The following is an 11,945-nucleotide window of genomic DNA, read 5'->3' as shown; positions in this document are numbered from 1 at the left end:
ATGCAGTATCCGGTTGCGAAACCATAAATACATCAAATCTTCCATCTACATTTTCATATGGAATCTTCTTCTTTCTTTCTCTTTCTTACTTGTAGGATATTGCTGCGAATTCAGCTTGAAATGACTAACAAGTGGAGTACTAACAAGTTTGGAATTACTCTTGCTAAACCTCTCTAAAACCTTCTCAATGTACTTCTGCTGCGACGACCACAGTTTTTCATTCTTCTTGTCACGAGTGATACTCATGCCAAGGATTTTCTTTGCAGGACCCAAATCCTTCATAGCAAAGAATCTATTCAAGTCTTTCTTAAGACTTTCAATCTTCTTAGTGTCATGACCAACAATTAACATGTCATCAACATAAAGCAAGAGAATTATAAAATCACCATTAGAGAATTTCTTAACATACACACAATGATTAGAAGAAGTCTTACTATACCCATGACCTTCCATGAAGGAATCAAACTTCGTGTACCACTGCCTTGGTACTTGCTTCAACCCATATAAGCTCTTCTTCAACTTGCATACAAAGTGCTCCTTTCCTTTAACTTCGAAACCCTCTGGTTGCTCTATATAAATTTCTTTATCTATGTCATCGTGAAGGAATGCACTCTTCACATTAAGCTGCTCAACCTCTAAATTCAAGCTAGCCGCCAATCCAAGCACAACTCGAATAGAGGACATCTTCACAACTGGAGAGAAAATCTCCTCAAAATCAACACCTTTCTTTTGCTCAAAGCCTTTCACAACCAATGCTGTACCTGCGTGAACATTTATCGTTTCTTTGAAACCCATTTATTCTTGAATGCTTCTTACCTTAGTAGCATCACCAATTCAAACGTATGATTCTCATGTAAGGAATTTATTTCTTCTTGTATGGCCTTCAACCAATCTTCCTTATGCTCATCAGACATAGCTTCTTGGTAGCTCTCTGGCTCCCCAATCTCAGTGTTCATCACATACTCATGAGGAGAGTATTTCTGAGAAGGATGACGCTCTCTAGTAGATCTTCTCAATTCAGGCTCAACTGGTGGTTCAGGTAGAACTTCAACATCTGGCACCTCAGGTTGAGGTGTAGGTTCATCATGCAAATCATCATCATCATTATCAACTTGTACATCTCCCCCATCAATAGGAGGTCTAGTGGAGGGACCAGGTTCATCAACAGCAGAACGTCTAACAGTTATTATTGGCTTATCTGTCTTCTCCAAGTCTTCAATAGTTTGGTCTTCAAGAAAAATCGCATCTCGGCTTCTAATTATCTTCTTGCTCACCGGATCCCATAATCTGTAACCAAAGTCTTCATGATCATAACCCATGAAGATACACTGCTTTGACTTTCCATCAAGTTTAGACCTTTCATCTCTTGGAATGTGAACAAAAGCCTTGTAGCCGAACACTCGCAAGTGACTATAGGAGACATCTTTCCCTCTTCAAACTTTCTCTGGAACATCACCATTTAGTGGAACTGAAAGAGAAAGGTTGATCAGATCTACTGCAATCCTCATCGCTTCACCCCAAAAGGACTTAGGCAACTTTGCATGAGAGCTCATACACCTGACTTTATCATTGATAGTGCGATTTATTCTCTCTGCAACTCCATTATGTTGAGGAGTCTTAGGAACTGTCTTCTAATCTTGATCCCATGTCCTTTACAATACTCTTCAAACAGACCCCTGTATTCACCACCATTGTTTGCTCGAACACATTTCAATTTCCTTCCTGTTTCTCTTTTAACACTTGCATGAAAGTGTTTGAAGATACAGAGTACCTGGTCTTTATATTTCAAAACAAAATTCCACACTTTTCGAGAATAATCATCAATAAAAGTAACAAATACGATGCACCACCTAGTGTCTTAGCATCTATAGTGCAAACATCAGTGTGAACTAAATCTAGAACATGTGATCTCCTATGAGGTCCAGAACTATGAAATGATACTCTAGCATGATTTCCAACAAAACAATGAGTACAAGTATTTAAAGTTGTACCTTTCACAGGAAGTGAGTGCTTCTTGGCTAAGACACTTAGTCCTTTCTCGCTCAAGTGACCAAGACGTATATGCCACAAATCAAAAGAGGAATCATCAGCTACACTCACCTCTTCTTTGCACAACTTTGCTTGTAACCGGTAAAGAGTAGTGAGACTATTATCTTCTCTAGCAACAATGAGAGCCTCTTTGGTAATCTTGCATTTTTTACTAGCAAAGGAAGTGCAATACCCCTCTTGATCCAATGCCTTCACTGAAATGAGATTGAATTGTATATCTGGCATATGCCTAACGTTCTTCAACTGTAACTTGCATCCCATGTTGGTTTCAAGCCACATATCACCTATACCAATGATATCACACACTCCTTTGTCTCCCAATTTAATCTTGCCAAAATTTCCAGCAGTATAAGAAGTGAAAAATTTACGTTTCAGAGTGACATGACATGAGGCACCAGAATTCATAATCCAAGTGGAATCATCACAGACAAGATTCACATAATTTTTATCATATGTGATAAGAACATCTTTATAAACAATAGCAGCAGTTTCTTTATCACTATCTTTACCTTTGTCTTTGTTTCTTCCCCTTGATTGTTCTCTTTTCAAGAACCTACAATACCTCTTGATATACCCCGGCTTGTACTTTCCTCTTGACTTGCTTCGATTCTCTGACTTGTCAGAACTGTAAGATTTTCTACTTTGACTTCTCCCCCGTGACTCTGAAACAAGTGCTTTTGACTGGGAAGAGGCATTAGTCAAACCTCGCTCTCTTCTTCTACCTTCTTCATTCAACATGCTTTCTTTAACCATTGCTAATGTCAACTTTCCTTTTGGAGTTGAGTTAGTTAGTGTCACAACCAGAACTTCCCAACTATCAGGCAAAGAGCTCAACAACAACAAGGCTTGCAACTCATCATTCAAAGTGATTTCATTATTTGTCAGTTGGTTTACCGTCTCCTGAAAAATGCTCAAGTGCTCCGGCATTGATTTACCTTCAATATACTTCATATTGACAAGGTTCCTAATCAAGAATGCTTTATTTTGCACATTCTTCCTCTCATATAACTCTTTCAATTTCTTTTACATCTTCTCGGCATTCATTTCGGTGTCAACATATGGATACACACTAAGATCAAGCCATTGCCTAATCAAAGCAACTGCCTTCCGATTCAACTTCTTCCATTCAGCATCGGATTTGGTACCTTTGGACTTATCCCCGTCCACAGGATCATACAAGTCCTTGCTATACAACATGTCTTCCATGAGGGTCTTCCAAATTGAATAATTTTGGAAATTCAATTTAACCATATTCGTTCCATAAGTATTTTCCTCCTTTTAATCAGCACAGAAATAAACAACCAGAGCTCTAGATACCACTTTGTTATATCTTCACTCACTTAGAATCGCAACAAAAGTGGCAGAAACTTTATTATATCTTCACTTAGTTGCTTCCATTTCAATTGTCTACAACAATTTTAAAAGTGCTAACATTCTCTTAGACGAAGATTACACTGCCAAAATCTCTAATTTTAGAGTTTTAAGATTTTTTTCCAGTGGATCATCAGGTTGCATTAGTTACAATGGTGTAAGGATCAAAACTATTGGTTACTTGAATTCAGAGTACATGCAGATTAGTCAACTAACTGAAAAAAGTGATATGCATATAGCTTTGGTGTTGTGCTGACAGAACTTTTTATTAAAATAAAAGTTTTTTTTTTCATTTGTGAAGTCAGAAGAGAAAGTAATTCTTGCTATCTACTTTCTATCTTACCTGAAAGATGAGTGCTTGTTTGAAACTCTTCAAGTTAGAATCTTAGCTTGAATGAAAAAAACAAGCAGAAAATTATGGAAGTTACTGATTAATATTACAGCAAGGTGTTTGAGACCTAGAGGGGAAAAAAGACCAAACATAAAGGAAGTGACAATTTTTATTAGATGAGAGAAATTTTCTAAAAAACTGTGTGTATCACTATTACATTTATAAGCTATGAAAGAGAAATTCTTATTTATTCCATACACGAAATATTTTCCTTTTTTATTTATTGTCACCTTTTTTTCTAACTTTTTAAATTTAAATTTAATAGATAAGACCATTCTAATTTTTTTGAAGTATATAAGATATAAAATTATATTTGATAAATGAAATATGAGTATAGATATTATATCAAAAAATATTAAATTAGTGTATTTTATATTTTTTTGATAAGGATATAGAAACACTAACAAAAGTTCTAATTTTTTTAGTTTTACTATTTCTATCATATAATTATATTTTTTTTATCATTATATATTTTTTTAAATTTCTTGTATGAAAAAATAGAGTAAATTAAACTTTTATAATTTATTATTTCTTATATTTAATTGATCACCAAATAAAATATAAAATGCTAATTTTTATATTGTTGTCCTTTGTATATTATGCTCAGTATTATATCTTATTCTATATTTAAAATCAAATATAATCTAAAATCCATGAAAATATTTTTTATAGAAGAATAAATCTTCTCAATTATTTATTTATTTATTTTGTCAAGTATAATTTTTTATTATTTAATATTTTTGTATATATATATATATATTTTTTGCATATAAAATATATGATAAAAAAATTACATCTTATCATAATAATTGAGAAAAAAGTTTGAGAGATCCCGTGTCATATTCACAAACATAGCTTCAAAAATGAGAAGCTTTCTAACGCGAAGAATATAATTTCGACCAAAAAGAATGAATATTCAACCCCTACACTTCCCCTCTAATTTTCTACCACCGTACTACATATTTTTCTATGCATATATATACCTGAAAGAACCTGGTCATTCTGAATTTCTGATCTCGCAAAGAAGCTTCATCTTTCACCATTAAACATGTCCATATATATTACAATTGCCCATGCTACAAGTTACGAAGGGAGTTATTGACTTGACTTGACTTGGGATCGAAAGCTTTCAAATTATATGGTTGTCATCATTACATGTATAGGCGGTATAGCAGTCCGCATCACAACCGTATTGATGTATATGAAATCGTTTTGGGAAAAAAAATGATATATGAATTTTAAAAATAATCATCAAATCAATGAACTATGAATTTATGTCCCAACATTATACGAATAATTAATTTTTATTATTGACTTTTTGAATACACATGGGATGATTATTGCTTTGAAAATTAATGGTAAGAAACATTGTCAAAATTATTAGTTATTCCATTGGCCAGCGACAAACCCTTAAATAGAGCTCTGATCCGCGACGAATTAGTTCTTGACCTATCGGGTTGGGAGATACCGTAAACAATCAATCAAAAAAATTATTAGTTATTTAAACATTTTCCCTTAACTCTACGTTAATCTTCATTAAAATGTCTCCACATACATATACGTATAGAGTGTGAATTATTTATTGGACAGTTGTCACAAGTAAAGGACAAAACTAGGTGATTGCTACGATACGATGATAAATTCATACGTATCGATACGTTTAAAATATGGACAAATAACAATAAGACATGTGGAATTTATTTTTCACGTCAGTATTTAATTTTTTCTTTTTTAAATATATAGTATATCACCACTTTTACTAAAACACCCTTTTAATTAAATAAAAATAAAAAATATTTATTTAATTAATTTTATAAAAAGACTTAAACATCCTTTCTTTATTTGATTAGACAAAAATACTCTTTTAAATTAATCAAATTTTAGAATTCAATTAATCCTAATTTTATAATTTCAAATAATTGAAACAACAAAACAAAAACATATTAAAAAAATAAAAAATTAAAATTGTTCTTCTTCTGTATTAAATATATTAAAAAACAAAAAACTAAAATTGTTCTTCATCTGGGTTCAAAAACCCTCTCGTTCACCACATCCTATGAGGATAAGAAACCACCACATCCTTCACCAGAGAACCTCTCAACCTCCCAAACCCAACCACAAGAAGCACACTATTCTTCACCTTATCCACACATGCAACAGCGACTTGGGGTCTGCCGCCGTGAACACGTGGTCCCTCCCTCCATTCCTCTGCCAGTACTTCTGCCCCCTCCAGCCACTCCACCAGCGCTTTCTGCGTCTCCTCGTCACTGTATGCCGCCTCCGACCCATCGCCTTGTTGGCTCGTCGCCACCATCTGGCTCAGCGACGAGAAGAACGGCACGTAGACCAGCTCCGCTTCTTCCGGGTCCATCACCCGGGTCACCGGTGACCCTATCCGATCTGACTCTGGACGGTTCATGTCCAGGAACAGAAACCACTCTCCCATGTGCTGGTGTCCGGGTAGCTCAGCGAGGTTAGATTCTTTGGCGTGCCGCCGCCTCGGGAGGCGGATCGGGTGGTGATGACACCGTAGGTGAACCGAATGGGAAGGTCATACATGTAAACCTTAATGGCGGAGGACGAGGAATCTGCAGTGGTATGGCGGCGGCGTCGGAGCAGGGTTGACTGGCAGAGGCAAAATTTACTGTCATGTCAAAGGCGGAGTTGTCGTCGGATTCAGATTCTAGCATGGTGGTGTGGCGGTTCGGGAAGGCATTGAAGAGTGCACAAGTGACGAAGATTACGAAGAAGATGGTTGCTAGAATTTGCGTTTGGGAATAAAGGAGGGATGTTTAAGTCTTTTTATAAAATTAAATAAATAATTTTTTTATTTTTATTTAATTAAAAGGGTATTTTAGTAAAAGTGGTGATATATTATATATTTAAAAAAGAAAAAATTAAATGCTGATGTGAAAAATAAATTCTACATGTCTTATTGTTATTTGTCTATATTTTAAACGTATCAGTACGTATGAATTTATCATCGTACCATAGCAAACACCCAAAACTAAGTCAATTTTTGTGTGAAAATTACGCGAGGGGCGTTTTCTTAGAAACTTGCTAATATGCTATATATAATATGTTTTTTTTTAATTAACTTTATATAACAAATTTGATCACCCCGCCTTGTTGAGAAGTATAAAAAGAAGAAAGAGCCCCCATAGGCCATAGCCATTTTCTCCTCACGGCTACTGACACTTGAAATTCTAATATTTAGTTGTGTCTTGTGAGTGGTGTGAGTCATCATGACGTTGAAGGCCACAGTAGTACTACTCTTAATAGTTGTTGCACTAGTCCTTCTAGCAACAATTGCAGCAGATGATGGAAATAATCAAACCCTTGAAGGATGCAGAAGCGACTGTGGTGGTGTCCGAGTTCCATATCCATTTGGCATAGGGAACTCATCATCCGTCCCCCATAAAAGCTGTTTCTTGCAAAGTTCGTTTGAGCTGACATGCCCAAATTCAACTTTATACTGGGGAAATATCAAAGTCTTAGACATAAAAATTTCCCAGGCTAAAGTTGACATGTCGATTCCTATCTCAAGGATTTGTCGTGACGGTCATTATTATAGAGGAGTTTCCATAGATATTCCTTCTTTCACCATTTCTAGTGAAGACAACAAGTTCGTTAGTGTAGGTTGCGACACCTATGGCTATCTTCACAGCTCCTACAAAGACGACGATAATGCAACATATTCAACAGGGTGCATAACAAGATGTTATGGCAGTTCTATGGAAGTTGAGGATGGACATTGTTCTGGGATTGGGTGTTGTCAGGTGGATATTCCGCCTAAAATGAGGATGACCTTTGTCAAGTCATTTTCCTTTTACAATTTCAGCCAAACTTGGAGATTCAACAACTGCAGCTATTCTTTTGTTGTCAAAAAAGAAAACTACACATTTTACAGGGAACACTTGAGAAACCTGCCTTTTGAGGAATTCCCTGTGGTGTTTGATTGGAGTGTTGGAGATGAAACACGTGAAGCTTCTCGGAAAAGAGGTACCAGTTACGCTTGCAAGGGAAACACCACTCGTAATGACTCTGTCCCTACTGGATATGGTTACATATGCCAATGCAATAAAGGTTTTGAAGGAAATCCTTACCACCCTCTTGGCTGCATAGGTAACTAATAAGTACTTATCTTCCTCTATTTATGTAATGATTTTGGTGATTGCTATAATACTTTGAGACTTGATGATGAGAGAGAGAGAGAGACTATTTAATTTAATATTTATACATTGTTAACAAATTATTGTTTATTATTCGGATTAATTTTAAGTTCATCATCAATTTTATTTTTAATTCTTAATGTATAATTTTTTCTAAGTCTTGCTAATAATTATTTTAAGTACACTAATAAAAAAAATTTATAAGTAAAGTAAATGTTAGTTTTTAAAATTTTTATATATTGAATATATTTAAAATAACCAAAACTTTTTTTTTGTCGTCAAGCTCTATTTTTTTTTTAATACTTACTTGATCCCAAATGTCTTTTATACCATCATCATTTTTGGTGTTCCGTGACTTGTTTTGATTTAATGTTATGTTCACACTTCTATATCAGATGAGATTGTATATAAACTAATTTTTTTTTTCTTTTTGATATAAAAAATAGATAAAATATTTTAAATTTGATTTTGACCTATCTTTAATAGTCTAAACGATTACTTTTAGACCATTTGATAGGACAGTGATCCGATTTTTCATTTTTGACTAATTATGTGAACCCTAATGCACTCATGCTCCCATTATTTTACGGGTCGAGTGTTTTGAATTTACTGAGGAAAGGCAAAATTTAAAAGAAGACATAAGATGTGTTTTTCTTAGTAAGTTATTCAACTTATCTAGCTAGAGTTTGGACTATATCACACTCATATAATTGTAGAAAAATATTTAATTCAAACTGATATGTTTAACAATTCTTTTACTTGAAAATTTAATATTATTATTATTATTATTACAAAAGTAGTTTTTCTTTTGTTACAAAAGACCTTACAAATAAAATTAAACAATTTTTTATATGCAATAATGAATTATTTATTGTACAAAGAGTTCTTAATCACACATGAATTGAATAATAAATGTACACAACAAGTTAAAAAAATATTTAGGTAATTAATACTTTTTTTGTTTTTATCTTATATATATTTAAATTAATTAATATTATTTATTAATTATCTCATTTTTTACCCGAAAAATATTATTCTTTGAACAATTTCCATTAATACTAATAACAATAGAGAATCTTACACAAAACAACAAGCACATAACTTCTAAAAAAACCCGTCCTATAACTCATTGTATATACTATTTCCTATTGTGCATGTAGTATTATACTTCTCTTAAACTATTATATTGTTCAATTACAAAAAAAAAGGGGGGGGGATGAAATTAGATAATTATTCACTAAATAACAAAGTTTGAACTCTATGTTTAGTTTGAATCTGTGAAAGTCTCATAGCTTTTGTTTAATTTGATCATTTTATTTTCTCTGAATGTGCAGACATTGATGAATGCAAGACAGGACAACATTCATGTGTAAGTGACCATAATTGTCACAATACAAATGGATCCTACACATGCTTCTGTCCTAAGGGGCAATCTGGAAATGGTACCAAGGAAGATGGTTGCCACAAGAAAAATTTCCTTCCACATATTTCATTGGTAAGAAATTTAATCACGTTTACGTTTATAAATTTAGTCAGATATTTATATTCAAATACGTAAATTATTTTGTAAAAGAAAATTGAAGAATTGTATCCAACAGATTACATGCAGGTACAAGTGCAGGATTCATAGCTATTTTCGTAGGGACTTGTTTGCTATACTTAGCGCACCAAAAGAAAAAACTCATCAAACTGAAGGAAAAGTTTTTTGAGCAAAACGGCGGTCATATTTTAGTACAACAAGGAGAAGAGTCATCCCATGTTAAAATTTTCACTGCTGACAAATTAAAGAAAGCCACTAACAACTATGACGAGAAGTTAATCATTGGCAGGGGAGGTTATGGCACGGTTTTCAAAGGAGTTCTAGAGAATAACACAATTGTTGCTATCAAGAAGTCCAAAATAGTTGATCCTGGCCAAGTTATGCAATTCATCAATGAGGTGATTGTTGTCTCTAAAATTAACCACAGAAATGTGGTGAAGCTTTTGGGTTGTTGTTTAGAAACAGAAGTTCCTCTGCTAGTCTATGAGTTTGTAAGCAATGGTACACTCTTTGATTTCATCCATAATGAAAAGAAGAGAAATCATTTTAACTGGAAAAATCGTCTCAGAATTGCAGCAGAGGCGGCTGGAGCTTTATCATATCTTCACTCATCTGCTTCCATTCCAATTGTCCACAGAGATGTTAAAAGTGCTAATATTCTCTTAGACGAAGACTACACTGCTAAAGTCTCTGACTTTGGAACTTCTAGATTTGTTCCATTGGATCAAACTGCACTAGCTACAATGGTGCAAGGAACTTTTGGTTACTTGGATCCAGAGTACATGCAAACTAGCCAATTAACTGAGAAAAGCGATGTGTATAGTTTTGGTGTTGTGCTGGCTGAGCTTCTTACAGGAAAGAAACCTCTTTTGTTGGGGAAGTCGAAAGAGAAAACAAATATTTCTATCTACTTTCTATCTTGCCTAGAAGAGAATTGCTTGTTTGAAACTCTTCAAGATGGAATCTTGAATGAAGAAAACAAGCAAGAGATTGTGGAAGTTGCTAATATTACAGCAAAGTGTTTGAGACTTAAAGGAGAAGAAAGACCAAGCATGAAGGAAGTGGCAATGGAATTGGAGGGAATAAGGAGAATGTCAAAGCATCAATGGGTTAACAGTGGAGACAAAAATTTTGAAGAGACGCAGCACTTACTTCCTATATCATCATCGTCGAAAGGATATGAGTATGGTGATAGCAGTAGTAGTAGTCATCAAAATATAAATTATGATAGTATCATCAGGGATCAAGAAGGGGTAATTGCTTTAGCAGATGGAAGGTGATAATGCTAGCTTACCACACACATACTAAAGTGATATTCTGATGGGTGAAGATGACGGTGAAAAACCTTTATGGTATTTGTTTTGTCTGGTTGTGATTGTGTTGGTGGTTGTTTTTCTTTTTTAGAATTATGCTTAAGATTTGTTGTGTAGAGTTCTATCTTTTAAAAAATAGAAATGCTGCTTCTAAAATAAAAACTTTAATAACTGAATTCATCTTTTTTATTCTATTTTTTTCTCTCTAGAAAAAACAAAAAGAGAAAAAACAAAAAAATATATATAACAAAAAGAAGAATTAAGAATAAAAAAAAAGAATTAAAAGAAGAAGTCAAATAACAAGTCTAAAACTTTAAAAATTTTTATGTGTTAAAAAAGTTCAATGTCAAAGTTAAAATTTTTTTGTATTACAGGTATAACAATTACAAAAAAACACTCTAATAGAAGAATCTTTTTCTTCATCGAAACAATGGTCAGTGTGCGAGACCATTTATTTAGGATTATTTTTATGCAATCACTACACCAAATTAATCATTTAACTACACTTGATTTATGACCCAAATTTTAAGGGTCTCCATTCATTAATATAGTGACATTTATATATGTAATTTTTTAACTGTCACTAATGTAATCACTATTTTTTTTTTTTAAGATAGGAGACTCGAACCCGCAACCTCTTAATTGAGTATGGGAAGACTATACCATTTGAGCTATTACTCATTGGCCAATAATGTAATCACTAATCACAGTCTTATTCTTTTTCTTTTATTCTATTTTTTCAAAAATCATATTCACACTTTCACCGTGAGAAAGAGAAGAGAAACTAACAACCATCACCGTGCTACAGTTCCGTTTGCAGTTTGCCATCGCAAATATTTGTCTCCCATAAAAAATTAAACAAAGATTCGTGACAAAAATGAAGCGAAAACGAAAAATATTTTACTACAAATAGGAGACGAAGGACTGGAAAAGAGTCTCCATATATGGTGGCTATTTGTAAGAGTAAGGTAAGGAGAAGAAATGAAGAATAGATTATTGCAACAATTAGAGCTAAACGTGAATAGAGTTGTAATAATAATGCACGAGTTGTATTGATATTCTGTAACAATGCATGGATTAAAATTCTTCTATTTATTTTTTATTTTATG

At 33.5% G+C, this 11,945-nt stretch overlaps 3 protein-coding genes across 3 annotated transcripts; 2 read left to right on the top strand and 1 right to left on the bottom strand.

Moving 5' to 3' along the window:
* Positions 1–5,855: 5,855 nt before the first annotated feature.
* Positions 5,856–6,257, bottom strand: LOC112757800 (probable arabinosyltransferase ARAD1). Its single transcript, XM_025806357.1, has one exon. It carries the CDS (start codon positions 6,255–6,257, stop codon positions 5,856–5,858), a length of 402 nt encoding a protein of 133 aa, XP_025662142.1.
* Positions 6,258–6,950: 693 nt separating this feature from the next.
* Positions 6,951–8,104, top strand: LOC140173519 (wall-associated receptor kinase 2-like). The gene has a single exon (XM_072197635.1). The coding sequence runs from the start codon at positions 7,057–7,059 to the stop codon at positions 7,942–7,944; it is 888 nt and encodes a 295-aa protein (XP_072053736.1). The 5' UTR covers positions 6,951–7,056; the 3' UTR covers positions 7,945–8,104.
* A 738-nt stretch (positions 8,105–8,842) lies between these two features.
* On the top strand, positions 8,843–10,817 carry LOC112757798 (wall-associated receptor kinase 5-like). Its single transcript, XM_072198343.1, has 3 exons — positions 8,843–8,897; positions 9,318–9,425; positions 9,647–10,817. Exons 1-3 carry the CDS (start codon positions 8,843–8,845, stop codon positions 10,801–10,803), a joined length of 1,320 nt encoding a protein of 439 aa, XP_072054444.1. The 3' UTR covers positions 10,804–10,817.
* Positions 10,818–11,945: the final 1,128 nt, after the last annotated feature.

Source organism: Arachis hypogaea, chromosome 6 (assembly GCF_003086295.3).
Source record: "Arachis hypogaea cultivar Tifrunner chromosome 6, arahy.Tifrunner.gnm2.J5K5, whole genome shotgun sequence".
Taxonomy (NCBI): domain Eukaryota; kingdom Viridiplantae; phylum Streptophyta; class Magnoliopsida; order Fabales; family Fabaceae; genus Arachis; species Arachis hypogaea.
Note: the sequence above shows the minus strand (reverse complement) of the source record. Positions and strands in the feature narration are given on the sequence as shown.